At 44.6% G+C, this 26350-nt stretch overlaps 1 protein-coding gene across 1 annotated transcript in view; it reads right to left on the minus strand.

The window, feature by feature from the left end:
* LOC126456073 (WD repeat and FYVE domain-containing protein 3) overlaps positions 1-26350 on the minus strand; it is a 303206-nt gene that overhangs the window by 139170 nt on the left and 137686 nt on the right. The window contains 5 exon segments of the mRNA XM_050091831.1: positions 3156-3376; positions 7753-7998; positions 19257-19489; positions 25460-25731; positions 25867-26050. Of these exon segments, the coding sequence (XP_049947788.1) occupies positions 3156-3376; positions 7753-7998; positions 19257-19489; positions 25460-25731; positions 25867-26050 (1156 nt within the window).

A 26350-nucleotide genomic window follows, 5' to 3' on the forward strand; every position in this document is an offset into this window, starting at 1 on the left:
ACAGCATTTGTTCTCCTTGGAATTTCAGTGGGAAAAGATTGATGTCATACGGTGGCAAGCAGAATATTGCTAAACTGTGTGTGTTTAAAATTGCTTGCTATGAGTAGTGCTCTCAGCAACAGACAGTACAGTTCATGATCTACTAATGTTGACTGTTCTTATTTGAACCAGTCATTATTTGCTTTATTAAATTATCAACCATTGGAATGTGTCTCCTTTCATTAATGGTGTAGAGAAAGGCAATAATCATCGTACAATACCATGCACCCAATGGTGGTCTTATTAAGGGTGTTCAATCACATGGCAGAACCAAGAGTTTTGGGCAGAAGCAGACAGAGGTGTACGAAGAAACAACCCCAGTGCAAATGGCTGCAGAGAGCTAGGTGTGTAAGGTTAGGGCTTAAGTGCTAAAAAAACCAGTGTGCGATAAAGGGCTGCCACAAAGCCATACATCTAATCAACTTAAACGTCAAGTTACCCTCCATTTAGAGGCTATTGCACACAGTGACTGTTATTTTTACTTGTAAATAATAGATTTCAGCTATCAGTCATCCTTTGGAATTTTTATTGGCAGATCTAGATTTCAGCCAGAAACTAGCCATTCTCAATACACTATCATTTTTTATCAATGAATATTCAATGAACTGTGGATGAAGCCCGACCAACAGGCATTACATGCATTTATTAAAAATGATAGTGCATTGAGAATGGCTAGTTTCTAGCTGAAATCTAGATCTGCCAATAAAAATTCCAAAGGACAACTGATAGCTGAAATCTATTATTTACAACTTAAAGGTTGAAAGGTAACAGTACCGTCACATTAACTTTTTCTCTCTGGAGATTACGTGGAGTTGTTAAGAGTGCAAAGTCTGACACTGCTGAGAGTTACTCATCCACCGAGCATATAAAGACAAATGAGAAAAACAATTTTTCCTATAAGCAATTCATTTTGTGATTCCATTATTAAAGAGTCCATTATGGAGGTACGTACAGCAGAAATACTTATTAACTGGGACAGCAGCTATCAGTTGGTTAATGCATGGTATCCCATTATTTCCACAATTTGTTCTCAGTTAAGCCAAAAGTGTGCTGATGGCCACAGTGAATGGCAACCAGCCAGATGACTGAGTTTGAAATTTACAGCATAAAGGGTGCTACCTCCTGGTGGTGTGGTCGGTGTTGTAATCACAATTGTGATGCATGCGCCAAACACATACTGTGCACAAATAAGTAGTGTGATGTGGGTGGCCAGTCGCAACCTTTGATAGCTGATCTGAAGATGTCTGGCTGGTGCCCAGATGAAGTGTCATGTGTGATAGTAAATGACAAATGGCCGCCCTCTTTAAACATCGAGTATTCAGTACACTGGGAAAATTTCAATATCACATTTGCGACAAATTCAAATGATAAGAAGTAAGGGAAAGAAGAAGCACTGAGTCAAACCACGAGACATACACAGAAAACTCAATTGGTGAGAACAATGCCAGTAGAATGGAAAAATCCAGGTTTGAGTTCCAGTCTAGCAAACACTTGTACTAGCCACAAATATTAAACCTAGTTTATTTAGTGCTTCCATTAGACCGGGTGCAGCACAGAAAATTCCTTATTTGAAAAGTGCATTATGTGGGCACACACATTTATGGATACTGGTAGTAATCAGAAAAAGAAACCAAGCCCTTCAAGAGCCACCAGGACACCAGAAACATTGAGCAAGTAAGGCTTGCGATTTTGAATTACCCCAAGCGATCTGCATGCAAACATGCACTGCTCTTGCAATTTCTGATCATACAGTAAGGCCAATTCTTCATGAAGACTTGAAATTTCATCCATACAAACTGGCAGTGGTGCACACACTTAATTCACACAACTTTGTTTCACAAAAAATGCATGTGACACCTTGTTAATCCACACAATTCTATTTCACAAAAAATGCATGTGAAACCTTGATTGAAAACCCGCCTTATGATGCCCTTGTGTTCTTCAGTGACAAGGCACATTTTAATTTTCCTGAATGGGTGAATAAAGAAAACATGCAATACTGGAGTGGTATGAATCCACAAGAATTTCATGGGCAGCCCCTGCATATAGAATATCTGACTGGTGTGCAATATCTACAATTGGTATCATTGGCCCAAGGTTTTTGAAAAGAACAATACGGCAGTTACCATCACTTCTGAGTGTTATGTCTAGATAAGTGAGGAGCTTTTTCTCACTGAACTTGAAGAAATGGATGTGGGAGATGTCTGGTTCTTATTGGTCTATCTTAACTTCTTAGTGTACACAAATCGTCCAAGGATCCAGGGTGAGCTGTGGAACAATATTTGTGCTGCTATTGGCAACACAGACAGAAAGATGCTGGATGAAGTTGATCGAAACTTCTGCTTTTGACTCTCCAAATGCATTGAGCAGAATGAAGGCCACCTTCAAGATACCATTTTCAAAACCTAATGAAATAAAACTTTGATTGTACCTCTGTGTAAAGAAATGAAAATTAAACTGTTATCACCAATACTTCCTGCTTTTTTTCTTTTTAAAAAAAAAAATAATAAGAAAGTCCCTGCACCACGCCCTGTACTACCTTAATCTCAAGTTGACAAAAAAATTCCCATTCTGAGACACTAAAAACATAGTCAAATAAAAATTAATGATGATTGTGCACTTGATTAAGTCTAGTATTTTTCACTTCTCCACATAAGTAAATACATGCAGAAAATAAAATAAAGCTTGTGGTCTCTCCATGACTTTCAACATTATAAACCATGTGAAAACAAATACCATATACCAACACCTAACATAAAATTGTGTGAAACATCACTTGTAACTGAATTCCTTGTCCAACATAAAGTTTTTATTTGAGACAAGAAGGTTTATTGCACAGTTGAGCCAATTACATGGAAACACAGGGCTGTAGGTACATCAGCAGTAAAGTTCACCAACTGTATCTTCTGTGGCATGCCAAACTGCTCTTTTTTCCTTCTTTTAGAATTTATCATTGGTAATTTCTTAAACACAGTCAACTGATGACAGACACTGCCAAGGCCAACAGAAATTTTTAAGTCTAACTTGTAGAGGCGAAACAAGGTGATATGTTTCACATCATAACAAATTTGATAGCAGAACATCAATAATTAAACTGATGAAATAGATCAACATACCCAGAACACTAGCTGCCATCTTGTTACGAGTCACTAGTTCAGCATCTCTCAACCATCCTCCACAAGAACTACCTTCACGAAATTTCTGCAGCAATGGTGGACAGGAACACAGCACCACAAGTATCCTGAGTCCCCAGACAACTGTTGACGGATGCAGCTGGCCTTGGAGGAACAAGAGCACCCAGTCTAGACCAAGAACCTGGACGACCTCTTCGCAGAAGCTGTTAATGAAGCACAATGCTGTCACTAAATTATAGAAATGTAATTAACTCCTCACTCTGATTTTTCAATTACAATTAGACGGTATAGGAGCAACAACATATAAATTGGATATTTAATTTTAAAAATAAGGCCAGATCAGTAATTTGACAACTAAAAAATTAAATTTCATTTGAGAATCAAAATTTATTCTTCTGAAAGTAATTCATGTCAATATTTTACAACCATGACTTATTAAAGTGATAGTTTCAAATACTAACAAAGAGATAGAGGGGCTGGCCAGTACTTACCTCAGCTCAGTACAGCCGATAGATACACAAAAAACAGAACCGAAAATTTACGTTCCTAGCTTTCGGAACAAATGTTCCTTCATCAGGAAGGAGAGAGTGGAAGTGATAGTTTGGTAATATTCGCACCTGTCAGCACCTGCCTTCTGTGGAATGGGGATTATTACATACTTCTTGAAGTCCAAAGGTATTTCTCTAATCTCACACGTCTTGCACACCAGGTGGAATAGTTGTCTCATAGCTGGCTCTCCCAAGAATCTCAGCAGTTCTGACAGAATGTCGTCTAGTCCAGAGTCTTTCAACTTAGTTCTTTCAGTACTCTGTCAAATTCTTCTCACAGTATCGTACCAACCATCTCATCTTCATCTACTTCCTCTTTTCTTTCTATAATATTGCCTTCAGGTTCATTTCCCTAATATAGCCTCTCTATATACTCCTTCCACCTTTCAGCTTTCCCTTCTTTGCTTTCCATCTGAGCTCTTAATATTAATACAGCTGTTTCTCTCTTCTCCAAAGGCCTCTTTAGTTTTCCTATAGGAAGTATCTACCCTTCCCCTAGTTACATATACTTCTATACCCTTGCATTTGTCCTCTAGCTGTTCCTGTTTAGCCATTTTGCACTTTCTCTCAATATCATATGTTGTATGCCCATATTATGTTTCACCTGCTTCATTCGCTGCATTTTTATATTTTCTCCTTTCATCAGTTACATTCTATATCTCCTGTGTTATCCAAGGATTTCTACTAGGCTTTGTCTTTTTAGCTGTTTGATCCTCTGCTGCTTTCACTATTCCATCTCTCAAAAATACTCATTTGTCTTTCACTGAATACCTTCCTGCTGTTTCACTCAATCATTGCCTAATGCATCCTCAAACTCTCAACAACCTCTGGTTCTTTCAGCCTATCCAGGTCTCATCACCTTAATTTCCTAACCTTTCTCTACAATTTCTTTAGTTTTAATCTACTGTCCATAATCAATAAATTGTGGTCAGAGTCCACCACATCTGCCCTGGAAACATTTCATTATCTGATCATTACACAATCAATCTGAAATCTTTCACAGTTTCCATGTCTCTTCCAGGTATACAAACTTGTTTGATGATTCTTAAATCAAGTGTTACTGATGATTAAATTATGCTCTAGCAAAATGTGCTGATAGCCTTCTCAATATCGGAACCCTTTAAATAACTGAAGTGTGACTTCAACAATGTATTATTTGCTGTCAGAGTGTTAAGAAGCCAATTGTATATTATGTGATTTGTCAACTTGTCCTCACAATGATGCAGTTCACACATGAATATCTAGATGTTGATGTCCATTAGGCGCAATATTTCAGCAAGCGAGCATGCGGCTGTCGTAAGGTCAACTGATGAATTGACTGCCTATGAGCTGGTTTCCCCCCCACCCCCTTTCCTCCAACTTGCCACTCGATCTGCCAACTGTGCCCAGGAGCAAGTATGCGGCTAGACACCATTATTGACACCTCACTGAGTTTGAATGAGGTCATGTAATAAGGCTACAAGAAGCTGGATGTTTTTATCTGCAATATTGTTGAAAGACTTGGCAGGAACGTAGCCACTGTACATGATTACTAATAGTGATGGGTACAAGAAAGTATAATTGCAAGAAGATTGAACTCTGGACAGTCACCTGGCACTCCCACAGGGAAGGCCAGTGTGTTAGGTGTGTGGCTATGTCGCATGATACTGCCATTTGCACCAGCAATTTGAGCTGCAATAGGCATCGCAGTGACACTGAACTGTTACAAATGAGTTACTTGAAGGACAGCTCTGAGCCAGACACCCAGTAGCATGCATTCCACTGACTCCAAACCCTCGCCATTTATGACTTCGATGGTGTCAAGTGAGAGCTCATTGGAAGGCAGGGTGGAGGCCTGTTGCATTTTCCGATGACAGATGGTTCTGCCTCAGTGCTAGTGATGGCCATGTGTTTGCTACGAGGAGACAAGCTGAGGGCCTGCAACCAACCTGTCTGCATGCTAGACACACTGGAATTACACCTGGAGTAATTGTATGGGCTGTGATTTCATATGACAGGAGGATCACTCTCATGATTATCCCACACATGCTGACTGCAAGTTTTTATGTCAATCTAGTGATTCTCTCTGTTGCGTTGTCATTGATGAACAACATTGCAGATGGTGTTTTTCAGTGTGATAATGCTTTTCCACAAAACACTGCTGTAACCAAACATGCTCTACGGAGAGTGAACATGTTGCTTTCGCCTGCTCGCTCACCAGATCTATCTCCAGTGGAGCACATATGGGACATCATCAGACGACAACTCCAGTGTCATTCACAACCAGCATTAACTTTCCTGTATTGATTGACCAAGCACAACAGGCATGGAACTCCATCCCACAAACTGACATCCGGCACCTGTACAACACTATGCATGCACGTTTACTTGCTCGCAGTCAACATTCTAGCAATGACATTGGTTATTAGTGTACCATCATTTCAAATTTGCAATAATTAATCTCACAGTTACATTAATGTCTGATATTGCAATGTTAAGCACTTAAATGTGTTACCTAGACGAATGTACACCTGAAATTTCATTACTCTACATTAATTATTCTTTGGTGTTATGATTTTTTTTTCTCCTTTCAGTGTATTAATATTTCCAACTCTTTCGACAGAAGAATTCAAGTGAGGTTAGTCATGGCGTCTCCCAACACTTACGAACTCAACATTTGTATTTCTTGACGCTTGAGCAATCTAAACTGATTCACACTCTACATAGCAGCCAACATATCTGCCAATACTTTTGCCTGGCCCAACCACAGTGTTTTCCCTGCTGAAATCTTTACAAAGGGATCCAAAATCTTCTATTATGTGACCCAGACCAGCACTAGTCCATGCTGCAAAAGTTGGCCTACACCTCAAGTATGAGAACTACCAAACAATGAAATTTTCTTTCTCTTTCCTGGCTTCCCTAAATTCTTACTGTTCAATTTATCACTGAAAGTTACTTGTGACTGTCTACACTTACTTCTGCCTTAGGGCCTTCAGTTGCTTACTGAAGCAACAGGTAAAACTTATTTTTCATATTCACCAAAAAGCTGCCAGATGAAGTTCTAAGCTTGTTGTCATTCTCTACCCTTTTTTACCCTTGTCCCTCCTTAACCTGTCCAGATTTTTCCTAGCCTTATCTAATCCAGCTTGAAGTGCAGCAATTTTCCCCTAGTGTTCCACTATCTATCTATCTTCATTACACTATTCTTAAAAACCACTGAAGAGCTGCATTTACTTCCCCAATTTCCATGTCTTTATAGTCACAGCTGAGGCTCTGTTTTCAGAATAATCCCTTCGAAACATGGCTGGAGTAAAATATTTTTATTTTCTAATTGTTCACTGTATTTAACCTCTTGCCTATTCCAGAGACTGAAGCAACTTCTCCTCCCCACAGCATCTGTGTATGCACTCTTTCCAGTTTGCCAATTTTAATCTGACAAAGCAAGTGATGAAAATACCAAAAGACATAATTTAACAGTGTTAGTGATCCAGCTGTGGCTGGTAAGTGGAAATACTTCTTCTGTCATGTAGATCATTAATGTTTATTTTCACCATGGATTTCTGTAGTTGTGTGTGTTTCTTGCCAGTGGAGCATCAGGGCAAGTGTAACAGATCACTAAAAGCCCTCTCTACATACGCTTCTTTTCTAAATGTGTCTGTCTATTTCACAAAGTAGACAATCATTACTTCCACATGATATCAGTACAATATCATCATTTGCTTCTCTTAACTAGATCAAAATTTCCACAGATAATCAGTAGATAGTTTCTCTTTGTCTTTAAACAACACTTGTACTTTGAAACACAGTATGTCCTTCAGAAACAATTGCTCAGATGACAAACTTAAAAATCTAAATTACTAGAAGTAGTAGTAGTAGTAGTAGTAGTAGTAGTAGTAGTAGTAGTAGCAGCAGCAGCAGTAATAAACAGCACCACAGCCAGAGGTGGCTCTATGTCAACAATCCAAAATGCATGTCCTTATTACTGTAACTAAAAATGCTAAATTTCTCTACCTCTCTGCCACATATATCTTACAAAATATGATCATACTCACGTTGTACTAACAGCACTCCGTGGTGTGAACAGGAGAGAGTGGAGCAATTGTAAACATCGATTACGTAACACTATTCCTGTAATCATGTCAGATTCTTCATCTCCATATATGGGTACTACTGCCATGAGACTCAGTTCATCTCCAGTAATGGCAGGCTGTTGCCTATTCTGACCTTCTTGCAACGTTATCTTCTTTTCATCTGCTGTAGGCGAAGTGGGAAGTGTTGCTGCTACAAATTGTCCAAACCTATGGAAAATATTAAATCCTTACTGTACACAGTGTTTTCTTCTTTTAAACAATCGAATTAAATAATACCCTTAATCCTAAACCATATTTTAATTTATTTTGAAATGCACAAAGTAGCTGCCACTTGTGGTTTTATTTATGGTGAGATGTTCTTTACTATTCTGAGTTACGGCTGTGCACATGTGCGCCTAATATGGCTAAATAAACTGTCTGGACTGATAATCTGATATTATTGGATTTTGAGTGAGTATTTTTTTTCATATAAACACTAGATAGACAAACACATACTTAAAATGTATCTATTGGTAAGAAGGCTACGCAGGACAATGGAGTGTAGTTACAGTTATACACAATGGAAATACTGCCTTATGGTGAACTCAAGAAATCTAGACACACTTAAACTAATCATATCTCACAATATAACTGTTCACACCCTAACTGGGAGACAAAAGGATGGTGAAAATAGGGAGGAGTATTTGCAGACCCCCATGAACCATGGACCTTGCCGTTGGTTGGGAGGCTTGCGTGCCTCAGCGATACAGATGGCCGTACCGTAGGTGCAACCACAACGGAGGGATACCTGTTGAGAGGCCAGACAAACATGTGGTTCCTGAAGAGGGGCAGCAGCCTTTTCAGTAGTTGCAGGGGCAACAATCTGGATGATTGACTGAACTGGCCTTGTAACATTAACCAAAATGGCCTTGCTGTGCTGGTACTGCGAACGGCTGAAAGCAAGGGGAAACTACAGCCGTAATTTTTCCTGAGAACATGCAGCTTTACTGTATGATTAAATGATGATGGCGTCCTCTTGGGTAAAATATTCTGGAGGTAAAATAGTCCCCCATTCGGATCTCCAGGTGGGGACTACTCAAGAGAACGTCATTATCAGGAGAAAGAAAACTGGCATTCTACGGATCGGAGCGTGGAATGTCAGATCCCTTAATCAGGCAGGTAGGTTAGAAAATTTAAAATGGGAAATGGATAGGTTAAAGATAGATATAGTGGGAATTAGTGAAGTTCGGTGGCAGGAGGAACAAGACTTTTGGTCAGGTGATTACAGGGTTATAAATACAAAATCAAATAGGGGTAATGCAGGAGTAGGTTTAATAATGAATAAAAAAATAGGAGTGTGGGTAAGTTACTACAAACAGCATAGTGAACGCATTATTGTGGCCACGATAGACACAAAGCCCATGCCTACTACAGTAGTACAAGTTTATATGCCAACTAGCTCTGCAGATGATGAAGAAATAGATGAAATGTATGACGAGATAAAAGAAATTATTCAGGTAGTGAAGGGAGATGAAAATTTAATAGTCATGGGTGACTGGAATTCGTCAGTAGGAAAAGGGAGAGAAGGAAACATAGTAGATGAATATGGATTGGGGGGAAGGAAAGAGAGAGGAAGCCGCCTTGTAGAATTTTGCACAGAGCATAACTTAATCATAGCTAACACTTGGTTCAAGAATCATAAAAGATCCTGGAGATACTAAAAGGTATCAGATAGATTATATAATGGTAAGACAGAGATTTAGGAACCAGGTTTTAAACTGTAAGACATTTCCTGGGGCAGATGTGGATTCTGACCACAATCTATTGGTTATGAACTGCAGATTGAAACTGAAGAAACTGCAAAAAGGTGGGAATTTAAGGAGATGGGACCTGGATAAACTGAAAGAACCACAGGTTGTACAGAGTTTCAGGGAGAGCATAAGGGAACAATTGACAGGACTGGGGGAAAGAAATACAGTAGAAGAAGAATGGGTAGCTTTGAGGGATGAAGTAGTGAAGGCAGCAGACGATCAAGTAGGTAAAAAGACGAGGGCTAATAGAAATCCTTGGGTAACAGAAGAAATATTGAATTTAATTGATGAAAGGAGAAAATATAAAAATGCAGTAAATGAAGCAGGCAAAAAGGAATACAAACGTCTCAAAAATGATATCGACAGGAAGTGCAAAATGGCTAAGCAGGGATGGCTAGAGGACAAATGTAAGGATGTAGAGGCTTGTCTCACTAGGGGTAAGATAGATACTGCCTGCAGGAAAATTAAAGAGACCTTTGGAGATAAGAGAACCACTTGCATGAATATCAAGAGCTCAGATGGCAACCCAGTTCTAAGCAAAGAAGGGAAGGCAGAAAGGTGGAAGGAGTATATAGAGGGTTTATACAAGGGCGATGTACTTGAGGACAATATTATGGAAATGGAAGAGGATGTAGATGAAGATGAAATGGGAGATAAGATACTGCGTGAAGAGTTTGACAGAGCACTGAAAGACCTGAGTCGAAACAAGGCCCCGGGAGCAGACAACATTCCATTAGAACTACTGATGGCCTCGGGAGAGCCAGTCATGACAAAACTCTACCATCTGGTGAGCAAGATGTATGAGACAGGTGAAATACCCTCAGACTTCAAGAAGAATATAATAATTCCAATCCCAAAGAAAGCAGGTGTTGACAGATGTGAAAATTACCGAACTATCAGTTTAATAAGTCACAGCTGCAAAATACTAACGCGAATTCTTTACAGATGAATGGAAAAACTGGTAGAAGCGGACCTCGGGGAAGATCAGTTTGGATTCCGTAGAAATGTTGGAACACGTGAGGCAATACTGACCTTACGACTTATCTTAGAAGAAAGATTAAGAAAAGGCAAACCTACGTTTCTAGCATTTGTAGACTTAGAGAAAGCTTTTGACAATGTTAACTGGAATACTCTCTTTCAAATTCTGAAGGTGGCAGGGGTAAAATACAGGGAGCGAAAGACTATTTACAATTTGTACAGAAACCAGATGGCAGTTATAAGAGTCGAGGGGCATGAAAGGGAAGTAGTGGTTGGGAAAGGAGTGAGACAGGGTTGTAGCCTTTCCCCGATGTTATTCAATCTGTATATTGAGCAAGCAGTAAAGCAAACAAAAGAAAAATTCGTAGTAGGTATCAAAATTCATGGAGAAGTAGTAAAAACTTTGAGGTTCGCCGATGACATTGTAATTCTGTCAGAGACAGCAAAGGACTTGGAAGAGCAGTTGAACGGAATGGACACTGTCTTGAAAGGAGGATATAAGATGAACATCAACAAAAGCAAAACGAGGATAATGGAATGTAGTCAAATTAAGTCGGGTGATGCTGAGGGAATTAGATTAGGAAATGAGACACTTAAAGTAGTAAAGGAGTTTTGCTATTTAGGGAGTAAAATAACCGATGATGGTCGAAGCAGAGAGGATATAAAATGTAGACTGGCAATGGCAAGGAAAGCGTTTCTCAATAAGAGAAACTTGTTAACATCGAGTATAGATTTAAGTGTCAGGAAGTCGTTTCTGAAAGTATTTGTACGGAGTGTAGCCATGTATGGAAGTGAAACATGGACGATATCTAGTTTGGACAAGAAGAGAATAGAAGCTTTCGAAATGTGGTGCTACAGAAGAATGCTGAAGATAAGATTGGTAGATCACATAACTAATGAGGAGTTATTGAGTAGGATTGAGGAGAAGAGGAGTTTGTGGCACAACTTGACTAGAAGAAGGGATCGGTTGGTAGGACATGTTTTGAGGCATCGAGGGATCACAAATTTAGCATTGGAGGGCACCGTGGAGGGTAAAAATCGTAGAGGGAGACCAAGAGATGATTTTTTTTTTTTTTTTTGGTTTTCGGGCGCACAACTTCAGTGGTCATTAGCGCCCTGACTACTCTAAGAATGCACCGCGAGGCACAAGTTGACAACAACAACTAAAAGGGAAAACACAATAAAAGACAGACTGACAGGCATAGGACTAAAAAACATCATCAAATGTCCTTAGCGAGGTTTGTCAAATTGATAAAACAAAGAACACGAGCAGCTGCTCGTGGGTCATCCGCTAAAATGGCATCTAAAGTATTAGGCAGGTTAAGATCGAGGCGCAGTGTGTTAAGATCTGGACAGGACATTAAAATGTGTCTAACCGTCAGCAAGTGCCCACATGGGCAGAACGGCGCCGGCGCAGCCGTCAGCAGATGGCGATGGCTGAACCGGCAGTGTCCAATTCGTAACCTTGCTAAAACGACCTCCTCCCGCCGAGAAGGGTGTGAGGAGGACGTCCAAGCCACGGGAAGAGGTTTTAAGGCCCGAAGCTTGTTGTCGGTAAGTGCAGCCCAATCGGCATGCCACAGCGACACAACGCGCCGACAAATGACCCTGCTAAAATCGGACGAAGGGACACAACAAGAAGCTGTCCGAGGCTGGAGGACCGCAGCCTTGGCCGCGGCATCCGCAGCTTCGTTCCCAGGGATACCGACATGGCCAGGAACCCACATAAAGCTAACCGGCGTACCGAAGTCCACCAGCTGCTGAAGAGAGCGTTGGATCCGGTGTACAAAAGGGTGAACCGGGTACGGATCACTGAGGCTCTGGATGGCGCTCAGGGAATCTGAGCAGATGACATAAGCAGAATGTTGGTGGCGGCAGATGTAAAGAACAGCCTGGTAGAGGGCAAAGAGCTCAGCTGTGAAGACCGAACAATGGCCATGGAGCCGGTATTGGAAACTTTGTGCCCCAACAATAAAGGAACACCCGACCCCGTCATTGGTCTTAGAGCCATCTGTATAAATTAAAGTCATGTCGATGAACTTCGAACGAAGTTCCAAAAAACGGGAGTGGTAGACCGAACCGGGGGTGACCTCTTTTGGGAGCGAGCTGAGGTCGAGGTGAACGCGGACCTGAGCCTGGAGCCAAGGTGGCGTGCGGCTCTCGCTCACTCGAAAGGTTGCAGGGAGTGAAAAATGAAGGTGTTGAAGGAGGCGACGAAAGCGAACTCCAGGGGGTAGCAAGGCAGAGACATACAACCCGTATTGAAGGTCAAGAGAGTCATCAAAAAAGGAACGATAAGACGGATGGTCGGGCATTGACAGTAGCCGACAGGCATACCGACAAAGCAGTATATCGCGCCGGTAGGTGAGTGGCAATTCGCCAGCGTCAGCATGAAGACTCTCTACGGGACTGGTATAAAATGCTCCGATCGCAAGTCGTAAACCCCGATGTTGTATGGAGTTGAGGCGGCGTAAGATGGATGGCCGTGCAGAGGAGTATACGAAGCTCCCATAATCCAGCTTGGAGCGGACGATCGACCGATATAGACGAAGTAGGACGGTTCGATCCGCTCCCCACGACATACCACTGAGAACACGGAGGACATTTAAAGAACGGGTACAACGGGCGGCCAAATATGACACATGTGGAGACCAGCTAAGTTTCCTGTCAAAGGTAAGGCCTAAAAATTTGATTGTCTCCACGATTGGGAGAGCAACGGGACCGAGTCGTAAGGACGGTGGGAGAAACTCTTTGTAGCGCCAGAAGTTAATACAGACCGTCTTCTCGGCAGAAAAACGGAAGCCATTGGCGACACTCCAGGAGTAAAGACGGTCAAGAGAACGCTGAAGACAGCGCTCCAGGACACGTGTACACTGCGCGCTGCAGTAGATGGTAAAATCGTCCACGAAAAGGGAGCCTGATACATCAGCTGGGAGGCAATCCATTATTGGATTGATCGCGATGGCGAAGAGAGCGACGCTCAAAACTGAGCCCTGTGGCACCCCATTCTCCTGGCGAAAGGTGTCGGACAGGACAGATCCCACACGTACCCGAAACTGTCGATCCAGTAAAAAGGAACGAATAAAAAGAGGGAGGCGACCGCGAAGGCCCCATGTATGCATGGTGCGGAGAATGCCCGCTCTCCAACAGGTGTCATAAGCCTTCTCCAAATCAAAGAACACAGCCGCGGTCGGGCGCTTCCGCAAGAAGTTATTCATAATGAAGGTCGACAAGGTAACCAGATGGTCAACAGCAGAGCGGCGCCTACGAAATCCACATTGTACATTGGTAAGTAGGCGTCGAGACTCGAGCAGCCAAACCAATCGAGAGTTAACCATTCGCTCCATCACTTTACAGACACAGCTGGTAAGCGAGATAGGTCGATAACTGGAAGGCAAGTGCTTGTCCTTCCCCGGCTTAGGAATCGGGACAACGATAGACTCGCGCCAGCATGCGGGAACATGTCCCTCAATCCAGATGCGATTGTATGTACGAAGAAGAAAACCTTTACCCGCAGGAGAAAGGTTCTTCAGCATCTGAATATGAATAGAATCAGGCCCTGGAGCGGAGGACCGTGATCGGCCAAGTGCGGTTTCGAGTTCCCGCATGGTGAATGGGGCATTATAACTTTCACAATTCGAGGAGCGGAAGTCAGGTGGCCTAGCCTCCTCTGCCTGTTTGCGGGGGAGGAAGGCAGGGTGGTAATGAGCGGAGCTCGAAACCTCGGCGAAAAAGCGGCCGAAGGCATTGGAGACAGCCTCAGGGGCCACAAGGACTTCATTCGCGACCTTCAAGCCAGAAACTGGGGAGTGGACCTTAGTGCCAGATAGCCGGCGCAGGCTACCCCAGACAACAGAAGAAGGAGTAAAACTGTTGAAGGTGCTTGTGAAAGCAGCCCAGCTGGCTTTCTTGCTTTCTTTAATAATACGACGACACTGAGCACGTAATCGTTTATAATTAATACAATTCGCCACTGTAGGGTGGCGTTTAAAGGTGTGTAAAGCACGTCGACGAGCACGTAAAGCGTCTCTACATGCTGCGGTCCACCAGGGGACCGGTACGCGACGTGGAGAAGAAGTAGAGTGAGGGATGGAATATTCAGCAGCAGCGAGAATGACTTCCGTGAGGTGTGCGACCTGACGATCGCAGCTTGTGAAGGTTTGATCCTGAAAGGTCGCCCTGGAAGAGAAGAGCCCCCAGTCTGCCTTGGAGATGGCCCAACTAGAGGAGCACGGAGAGGGAGTACGCTGCAGGAGATGGATAACACACGGGAAGTGGTCGCTCGAATATGTATCAGCAAGTGCATACCACTCAAACCGGCGTGCAAGTTGGGGAGTACATATAGAGAGGTCTAAATGGGAATAGGTGTGAGATGTGTCCGAAAGAAAAGTAGGGGCGCCAGTATTGAGGCAGACAAGATTGAGCTGGGTGAAAAGGTCTGCTAACAAGGAGCCCCTCGGGCAGGATGCTGGAGAGCCCCAAAGGGGATGGTGGGCATTGAAGTCTCCAGTTAACAAAAATGGTGCAGGTAGCTGAGCAATAAGTTGCGTCATGTCTGCCCTGGTAACGGCAGATGACGATGGAGCGTAAACGGTACAAAAGGAAAACGTAAAAGTGGGGAGAGTAATGCGGATGGCAACTGCCTGCAGGCCGGTGTGCAACGTGATGGGATCGTAGTAAATATCATCCCGGACCAGCAACATAACCCCTCCATGAGCTGGGATACCTACCACAGGGGGTAGGTCAAAACGCACAGAGGTGTAGTGTGCCAAGGCAATTTGATCGCATGGGCGTAGCTTCGTTTCCTGGAGGGCTACGACGATCGGACGATGCAAGCGGAGCAGCAACTTCAAGTCCTCTCGGTTGGAGCGAATGCTGCGAATATTCCAGTGAATAAGTGCCATCGTAAGAAAAGGAAGATGATAGAAGTGGTCACCTCGAAGGCCGCTTAGGGCCTGGCTTCAAGCGAGCACTGCCGCCGCTATCCGGAGGCAGACAGTCATCGTCCATGGGGTCTATAGGGCCATCGGCCATCTCGGGAGGATGGCCGGGAGGGGGAGCTTCCTCCGCCGGTGAACGGCCAGATGTTCGGCTACCAGCGGTGCGGCCAGGCGAAACGGATGACGGCCTGGGGCGGCAACCGCTGGGTGGCGCAGGAGAAGAAAGGCGCCGCGGCGGAGAAGGAGAACTGTGCTTCCTATGCGCCTTTTTAGAAGGACGTTTGGTGGAAGTACCGGTCGAAGGCTGGGAGGTCGAGGGACGGAGGAAGTCTGCACGGGATGGTTCCTTCTTGAAGGCCCGTGCATCTGACTTCGGGGTCTTCGACTTAGCAGAAACTGAGGAAGTGGCTGGTGTCTGTGGGGTGACGGGAGGAAGAGGAGACGTCGACCGCGCGATCTTAGCACTGGCCGAACGGACGACCGTGGTGCTGAAGGTCAGATCGCATGTCTGGGTTGCTACCTCCCGGGTAGTCCGAGGAGAGGCGAGGACAGTGCTGTATTTCCCCGCTGGGAGCAGCGTGGGCTTCCTACTAGCCAATAGCTTGCGAGCAGCCGAGGTGGACACTTTCTCTTTGACTCGAATTTCCTGGATACAGCGTTCTTCCTTATAGACAGGACAGTCGCGGGAGGATGCGGCATGGTCACCCTGACAGTTCACACAACGAGGAGACGGAGGTGGACAGTCACCCTCATGGGCATCCCTGCCACAAGTGACACATTTAGCCGCATTGGAGCAAGACTGTCGAGTGTGATTGAAACGCTGACACTGGTAGCAGCGCGTAGGTGTCGGGACATAGGGGCGAACAGAAATAACCTCGTAGCCCGCCTTGGTGCGCGATGGCAGCTTAACACTATCGAAGGTCAAGAAAAGTGTCCGGGTCGGTACAAGGTCATTGTTGACCTTTTTCATGACCCGATGGACAGCCGTCACACCCTGCTCAGCGAGGAAAGATTGAAGCTCCTCGTCAGTCAATCCGTCGAGGGAGCTACTATAGACTACACCACGAGACGAATTCAAAGTGCGGTGGGCCTCCACCCGGACAGGGAACGTGTACAAGAGTGTGGCCCAAAGCAGTTTTTGCGCCTGAAAGGCACTCTCAGTTTCTAGTAATAAGGTACCGTTACGCAACCTGGTACAAGATTTGACAGATCCGGCTATGGCATCTACGCCCTTCTGAATGACGAAAGGGTTGACAGAGGAAAAATCCTTTCCGTCCTCAGATCGAGAAACTACGAGGAACTGTGGGGCAGGCGGTAGTACTTTTGTCACTGTTGGCTGGTCACGTTTCCGTTTTTGGGTCGAAGTCGAAAGCGATGGAGTAGAATCCATTGCGGAGGAATCCCCCATGATTGCCAGCGTCTCCGATGGCGCGCTCCTTCCTTGTGGGGACCCTCTCAGAGGGCACTCCCGCCTTAGGTGAATGTTTACACCTCAGGTCACACCTCCCAAGAAACAGACGGAGGGACCAATCGGCATGGTCAGAAGGTATCAGCTCAGGCAATCACCCCTCCCCGGGCCTGGCCTTTACCAGGGGGTACGCGCGTGCCTTACATGTCTACCCAGGGCGGGGACTTACGCGTTACCCCGTCACCGGCTACGCGTGCGAACGCGTGGGTCGGCCTTCAGACACGCACAGGGAGGAAGGAAGAAGAGGAAAAAGAAGAGAGAGAGGGAGAAAGAGGACAGACTGTCTCAAACGCCGAGGCGGAGACCAGAGAAGGCAAGGAGAAGAAGGCAATGAGAAGGCAATGAGAAGGCAAGGAGAAGAAGGCAATGAGAAGGAAAGGAGAAAAAGGCAATGAGAAGGAAAGGAGAAAAAGGCAATGAGAAGGCAAGGAGAAGTCAAGGGAAAGAGTAAGGAAGACAGTGAAGTGGAGAAGAGCAAGGAAAGGAACCAACAAAAGGAAGGAAGAAACGAGAAGTGAAAAACCAAAGAGACCACAATTATAGGTCGTGAAACCGTCCGTCTCCGGACGCAGGCGCTAACTACCCCCGTGAGGGGGATGGACTCCTTTTAGTCGCCTCTTACGACAGGCAGGAATACCTCGGACCTATTCTAATCCCCGGACCCGCAGGGGGTGCCCAGAGATGAATACACTAAGCAGAATCAGAAGGATGTAGGTTGCAGTAGGTACTGGGAGATGAAGAAGCTTGCACAGGATAGAGTAGCATGGAGAGCTGCATCAAACCAGTCTCAGGACTGAAGACTACAACAACAACAACAACAACAACAACAACATTTGCAGACCTTGAGTCATGCAACAACTCGCCCCAAAATAGTATTCTCATGAAAAGCAAAGGTCAGGTTTGAGTTTTGGTCTGGCGTACGATCAAAAAGTTTTGAAAAAACACAGTCATGGCAGACTGAAAGATTCATTCTGGAATGGCATGTACAATGTTGATAATCTATTCTCTACCATGTCTGTTCTCTCTGAGATGCTATAGTAGCAACATATCAGGAGAGGGGCAGCTTAACAAACAGGAAAAAGGCACTTACAAAATGGAGCTTTTATTCAGCCTGTGGGGCATAATTTAATAATTCCACAAGTAAAAATGTTGACCAAGAAAGGTATGAATTATTCAGTTTTGAATTTGGTGTGCACAGTTTGAATCTATCAGGAAGGTTTTCCCTCTCAACATGTCCAGTAAGCCTTCCCTGAGCCCGGCTCTGAGTGTCTTCCCCGAAATCTACCCCTTTTCCTAGACCACTCCAGTCCTTTTCCTTCACCCCTCTTCCTTCCCCTTCAAACCTTCTGCCTGAAGGAGACACTGGCTCAGAAAGATTGCCTAGTTAGAATCTCTTACATGTGTTTTCTACCACTGTTTGGTGAGTATTTTTTTATCCATCCAATTACCTCATTTTATCAGGAAGTTTTGTTACAAACAATCCTGTTGGAAGAACATCTGCAACTGAGCATTATAGCAGAGGTTGAAAATACCGCTTCAGTTGTAAATTACTTTATTTTCACACGACCAGTTTCAGACTGTTATAAGCCCATCCTCAGGTGTCATAGCTGTGCTGTGGTCCGCAAGTGCCGCATGTACCGAGCGCAGTGTGCTGCCTATGAGTGCAGAACAGCATACGCAGCACAATGCGCCTGGTAAACGCGGTGCTCGGGGACCACAGCACAGCAATGACACCTGAGGATAGGCTTCTAACAGTCCGAAACCGGTCGTGTGAAAAGAAAGTAATTTACAACTGAAGCGGTATTTTCAACCTCTGAGGAAGTTTTGTGACAGCATTGATTCCGCTACCAAGTGAGAGAATCATTCAGGATATACCTTACCATCTAAGCCCTGGAACACAGAGGAATTTGCATTTTACCTCTATAGTACTATGGATGAACTGCTTTGAATGACATTGACATTCTTTAATGTTCAGAACACAGTTCCAATTTTAAAAAGTTTATGAACTATGCAGCAAATATTTACTTTATAATAAATAACATTTTATTTAACCACAAACACAACAATACTGCAAGAATTTGAAGTTCATAATACTGATAACAATAAAAGCTAATTACAGTCTATTTTACCAACTATGCAAGCATTTCAAATTTATGGTAATGAGCACTAATGCCATGAAAATGTCATTTTTTATTGTAATTATATGCTATGAGCTACTGTTATTGCTAGAATACTGGCATTACCTCAGTATTTTAGTAACAAAATTAGTAGTAATATATTACCACTGACCCTAGAAGGTCAGAATGCCTCGGTGTTCCCGCCAGAAGGGTGCCGAGCAGTTGTAACAAGACCTGCCGCGTGGGAGCACACGACACAGAAGGCAGGACTAACAGCAGGCGGGGCACTAGGCCGAGGTCTCTCACTGTACGCAAATTGGCACGCTTCTCACTAGACTCCGAGACTAGCTCCAGGAGGTGCTCGAACAGAGAACGCTGGAGTTCACCTGGGGCTTCGTGCCAAACCTAAAACATATTGCTGAAATCACAACTACTTTCCAAATAAGGATAAAAAAACTGCACATCAATCTGGAAAGTTCACACACCAGGACTTTTGCCTGACCTCATCTTCACTACAGGTCAATCTGGAAAGTTCACACACCAGGACTTTTGCCTGACCTCATCTTCACTACAGGTCTGTCCCTGATGGAATGTAACAATACTATGACAAGGAAAGTTGCGAAGATGCTGAGTCGAAGATAGGCACAACAAAAAGACTGTCACAATATAAGCTTTCAGCCTGCAACGCCTTCGTCAAAAACACACACACATGTGCAAACACAACTTACACACATAGTGTCAGGCAACTGTAGCCACGCTGCAAGCAGCAGCAGCGTATGATGGGAGTGACGACTGGGTGGGGTTAAGGAGGAGGCTGTGGTGGGGAGGGGGAAGGGGAGTGCTGCAGGTTTGACGGAGGACAGGCGAGAGGTGGGGGGGGGGGGGGGGGAGGGGGGGAGGTGGGGCTAGCAGGGAAGGAGAAAAGTAGCCAACCTTGTACAAAAACAAATCTCCCTTGCCTTATCATTCCAGTCTCCTACCACCTCCCAAAGGCCCACCAACTGGCCACAGAGGAGGATTCCCCCCATAACTCATTACCACCCAGGACTGGAGCAACTGCATTACATTCTCTGCCAAGGTTTCGACTACCTCTTGACATGCCCTGAAATGAGAAATGTCCTGCCCACTATCCTTCCCACCCCTCCCACAGTGGTATTCTGCCACCCACCGAACCTACACTATATACTCGTCCTTCCCTACACAATCCCTGCTCCCAACTCCCTACCTCATGGCTCATACCCCTGTAATAGACCTAGATGCAAGACCTGTCCCATACATCCTCCCACCACCACCCACTCCAGTCCAGTCACAAACATCACCTTTCCCGTCAAAGGCAGGCCTACCTGTGAAACCAATCATGTCATCTACAAGATATGCTGCAACTACTGCGCTGCATTCTATGTGGGCATGGCAACCAACAAACTGTCTGTCCATATAAATGGTCACTGACAAACTGTGGCCAAGAAACAAGTGGACCATCCAGTTGCTGAGCACGCTGCCAAACATGACACCCTTTATTTCAATGACTGCTTCACAGCCTGTGCCATATTGATCCTTTCCACCAACACCAGCTTTTCTGAAATGCGCACGTGGGAACTTTCCCTGCAATATATCCTATGTTCCTGTAACCTTTGTTAGTCATTGTCCTCACTCATCCAGCCTCCCTCTTCCCATTCCAGCATTATACAGCCCTCATTCCACCATCACACCCCCCAGTCTTTCTACTTCGCTCCTTTTCTGCCTCCATTCCTTCCCCATCTCTCCACTGCCCTCCGTCTACCCTCCCAACTGCACATAGCTGCCCTACCCTCTCTCCACCTCATCCCTGGCGCTCCCCAGCTGCACTGCTCTGGCTTTCACCCCTACCCTACTATCCCTCCCCCTCCCTGCCCCAGCCTCCTCCTTACACCCAACAAGTCGCCACTCCCACCATGCACTGGTGCTGCTACTCACAGTATGGCTACAGTTACCTGAGAATGCAGTCGTGTGTGTGTGAGTTGCATTTGTGTGTGTGTGTGTGTGTGTGTGTGTGTGTGTGTGTGTGTGTCAGTTGATGAAGACCTCAGAAGCCAAAAGCTTTATTTATGACAGCCTTTTTGTTGTGTCTATCTGCGACTCAGCATCTTCTCTATATGGTGAGTGGCAACTTTCCTTTTCATAATATTGTTACAGGTGTGTACCTCTTATCCTGAGCTCAGAGTGAGCTGACATTCCTTTGAATCTTCACAAACCTATTCCTCTCCCCTTCCTCAGGAAGGAGCTATTAGTTTTTCTAACTAGGAAGTTTATCATTTTTACTTTTATATTGGTCTATCAGCAGTACTATACAATTCACTTCCTGAAGGTTAAGTATTGGCCAACAGTTCTGTCACGAAGTAAACATTCCAATGCACACACATCATAACAAGCTGATCATCAGCAAATGACATTAAAAATTTTACCTAGTATTATTAATGACTCATTTCTGAAAATGGTGTTTTGGAAGAAGAAGAAGAAGTCATTTAGAAGTTCATACAAACACACCTACAGAAAAAAATGAGCTATTGCTTTTGGGATGGTAGGAGTGCTAAGAGTAATCTGAACTGTCCTGAAAATATTGAAAGCAAGATGCAGTATGTGGCTTTAAATATATATTTAGCACTTATTACAATAAAACTGACCCCCACTCCCCTCGAGTCAGTTTTTCTCCTAACACATATTTATAAGCAGCTAGTGATATTGTTTAGTTGAGGGAATCAATGAAATATTAGAGTCTGCAGAACATATGTTCACAGCGCACAACTCAGTAAGCTCTGCCTGGCTAACAACTAACCATCGTGATCCCAAATGCCGAAGGTATGTTAAAATTTTTTTACACATTTTCATTATATTTTCATCTTTCTTTCATCATTTGCCTTCAAATCATTAAGGGATAGAATAATCTCAATTCTTAATGTGCCTGTGTTGATATAATTGTCCAATAAAGTAGTGGCAGTTATTGACTGCAAGAGTCGACCGCCTAATATTTGAGAACAAACTTCTTTGAAAACTGTTGATCTCAGTGTGTTCCGAACTCTGTATTCGAGCGGATGTGTTTGTACCAACATGTTCGAAATAAAGTTAATTCATTATAAATGAGTGAATACTTAATGCTGTGTTCAATATTACCGTACGTAACATCTCGATCCCCATACTCGTGACCCCAACGTTCACGAATGCGGCTTACGACGCCAGAAATGTGTACTGGAACATCGCCATGGACAAACAATGCAGCAACCCTTTGTCGGATTTCTACGTCCATCAACTTCGCATCGCACCGCATCTGGATGCAGTGTACAGGAAGTGTAATTAGTGTGTAAATTCCCGACTCTCGTGTGAATCGTGCTTTTTGGTAACTTTCATCACCTTCCCATACGTCGACAATACGACCGAGGCGCACACGTTGTCCGTCGAAATCCGCTCAACGTGTCGGTAATTTCACTTCCGGACAGTGCAGTTTTCCTTCGCTGATTAAATTGGACAATTTTGACTTGCTTTTGTGTAATGAATTAACTTTGTGCAGTGCTTCTACATCAGACAATCATACCAAACAATGGACTGCAACAAACAGGGACTATGTTGCAAATCCCAGTTCGCACGAACTCTGAACTATGGCTAAATGGCATGCCTGGTCGAATTTACAAATGCCCATCACGGCTACCGTGTTTTCCACGCCGCATACAAATTCGTTTGACCCAGTTTCCGCACAGCCCGTCTTCCAGAGTTCGAATGTTCGCGCCAACTCTTCCACCGCTTCTCCGCACTTGTCCCTCATTTGCAGCATTCAACTACCAACATTTCTCTCGGACCAACTTCCAATGTGGTTCATGGCTGCGGAGTATATATTCTCCTCTTATGGCATCACCGACGAAAGTGAAAAATACCTCGTACTCTTCAGGCACCTAAAGGACTATCATTATATAATTACGGACATTACCTGTGACAATTTGAGTGACAAGTACACCAGAGTGAAAGCCGCTTTAATTCAGCACCTGTCACCAACATCACAAGAACAGTTTCATCAAGGACATCCTACCGATCAACGACAATGCACACCAATGAGAATGCCGGCTGTTTCTCAGTGCAACACTGGACGTGCCACACCTCCCTCTACGCAGCACTCGAGCTGCACCGACTCTGCCCGACAGCGACGTCACGGCCCCCGCCTGCTGGCTCACTGACCTCAACCCAGTCGAAACAAACAGCTGCGCGACATGCAATCCCGCCACAGCTACCGCACCCGCATCTTGTCAACAACTCGCCGACACTGCGCAAGCTTACCGCCCGGCCGTTCACTACTCAATTGCGCCCGCAACTTGTTCACCCACCACAGAAGATTTCAGCCGTATCAATGCTTCATACAGCAGTGAACGTGTTCTCACTCCGCCACCACCGAGTACTGAGTTTCACATTCGCTATCGCACACACGATCCCTTCTACTTGAACTGTTACATAAATACTGTGGCGCCGACCTTGTCGTGTATGCCAGGTTACCCTTTGATAGAGACAGATTCTGATTTCGACCCCATCTTACTCAGTGATACACAGCAGACTACTTCACGACATACATTTTCACCTGAACAACTGCGACAGCTACATGAGCAAATAGCGACATACAACTTGTTGGTACAAGATCAGTTACACATGCTGCAGCCAACACCGACCGACTGCTGACGATCTTTTGCCATTACTACCAGCTACAAATGATACCCTGACGATCACGCTACATGGATCTATGTCCCAGATGTCACAACTGCCATCATCACGCCGCCTCAAGTGGAAATTCTACGTTACTGATGTGATACAAGCAACTTATTTACGCCGCTGCCATCTTTCCTCGGTAGTTCCAGACACTTCATTTCTGTGCCACAGCATAACCAGCCACATTCCAGTGCCGCTTGCTTTGCCGCCCTCTTCACTACCTTCGCAATGTACGACCAACACATCTTCCGTTACTGCTTCGACAAGTGAGCATCTTTCCGCTCCGACACACGACCGCGCATCAGTTTCGCGCGAGCAGCTTGCAGCTTTACGACTCGACTGCAGCACTGACAGTGACAGCACACACGCAACTCCAGTTCCATCAAACTGTGTTGCCTCTCCGCCATGGACCAGTAGTTCATCCACCAATTCGACTTCTTCATGTTCACATTATGTCTCATCGCCTTCCTGCTCCGACCTTGGTTTCGCCGACCACGTCCGCCTTCCACTACCTCTCACCCTCGCCATGCATCATGGACAGGGCTCACAGTTACACCCCCCCAACCTTTGATCATGGTTGTTCCACACATCAAAACACTGACACTGTCAACTCCACTTGGAACATCCTGCCATCTACCGCTGTAACACACTCACCGTCCACGGACTCTCAGGTGACGCTTCCATCTACACCGAAGTCATCCGCCGCCAAGGTCAATCATGTGTAGTTTGCTGTTTTCTCCCCTGCTGCGACATCAAGCGCCTCTATAACTCCATCATTACCGCAACCTGTTAAGCCACAGCATGCTTGCTCCTTTACGTCATACGGCCAATAACAAACTGTTACCGGACACGTTGTACTTATCGCGGCACTTGCCGGCAAATACTTTGGCAATACATCACATTGCATCTTCGACACACTCCGCACCTTTGATCGGATCAAAACCCCGCTGCGCCGCACGGCATCAGCGCGACGATGTTCTCCCCACCGACACGCTGCTGCCTTCTGCTTCCACCGTGCCATCAGCAGCATCGCACGGTCAACCTGTGGACGCCTTCTGCACCTCCTTCCCTCTGCAGGTCACGCCTACTAAGACATCGAGAAACGGTCCGATCGCGCCTGCCACGACACGATCGGTCACGCGCCCCTGCGCCGTCAGCCAGCCAGGTGCACACACGCCTCTCTTCATCCTCACCGTGCTCTGCACTACCGGCAGGGGCTCTGTGGCAGTTATCGACTGCAAGAGTCGACCGCCTCATCTTCGAGAACGAACTTCTTTGAAAACTGTTGATCTTGATCTCAGTGTGTTTCGAACTCTGTATTCGAGCTGATGTGTTTGCACTGACATGATTGAAATAAAGTTAATTCATTATAAACGAGCGAATACTTAATGTTGGGTTCGATATTACCGTACATAACATCTCGATCCTCACAAAGTGAATGTAGTTTTTTAGCTCTTTATTTACAAATATTTTAAAACATGTAAATGGAGAGGATATGTCACACATTATAAAGATGAACATAGAGATTCACAGCTGTACTCACTTTTCACTATATTCAACAAAAACAAAAATTATGAGCCAAAAAATCTGCATTTTAAATTTGCATATAAAATTATCCTGCCTATAATAAAGCTACCAACAAGGCAATGTCTGTACCTCCACATCACAGAGGAGATCATGGAATGCAGTTGTGTTTGGAATAGTAGAACTTTCACGGCCACTGTCAACTGTTCCAACAAGGCTGAAGGTTAAATGTAGTATGTGGCTATTCAGAAGAGGGCGCTTCTTGCGCAACAGCATAGCTAATGTCTGGTACCCACGGCGACGGTCCATTTCTAACTGTGCTGATCTGTTGCTGCGAACGACACACACAAGTGCCTTGACTGCAGCATACAAACTTTCCACATCTTGAGCCATAGCGATTAACCCTGTACCGAGAAAACAAGCTTAATTAGCTCATACAGTCTGACACAGACATGTGAGAAAACACTGAAACACTAACACTATTTTAATGTCATTCTACATCTTCTTTGCTGACTTAACATCTACCTACAGTTTCATACCTAGTAGAACAGAACAGCCTCCAACATTGTCAACCATTTTGGTAACTGGTCTCGGGGAGAAGACACGCACTCCCAAGTACCCGATAACAACACCTCCAAGAGAGCGTGCAGGGCCACTCAAATGACCGGCAGAGTTATGCAGTATCCTAATTGGTGTAGCATTTTCATGAGATGACATACCAAGCTGAAACACATTTTGCAGATTTATGTCAAAACTTTAACAAGTTTTTAATGTAACATTTTCAGGCTACAACTTCATTATTTCAAGCGAAATTCCCCTCACTGACAACTTTAGGCCCTGGTTCATTCTACACATCTTCAGTAAACATTAAAGATTACAAAATACACTACAAGGACACAATATATTTCTGACAACACAATACCCTAGACTTAAAATTCATAACTGGCACAACCAGTTTGATAATGCATACTACACATTTAACATTCAATACACACATGCAATACTAACGCACCTCTACTCGAA

Source organism: Schistocerca serialis, chromosome 1 (assembly GCF_023864345.2).
Source record: "Schistocerca serialis cubense isolate TAMUIC-IGC-003099 chromosome 1, iqSchSeri2.2, whole genome shotgun sequence".
Lineage (NCBI taxonomy): Eukaryota > Metazoa > Arthropoda > Insecta > Orthoptera > Acrididae > Schistocerca > Schistocerca serialis.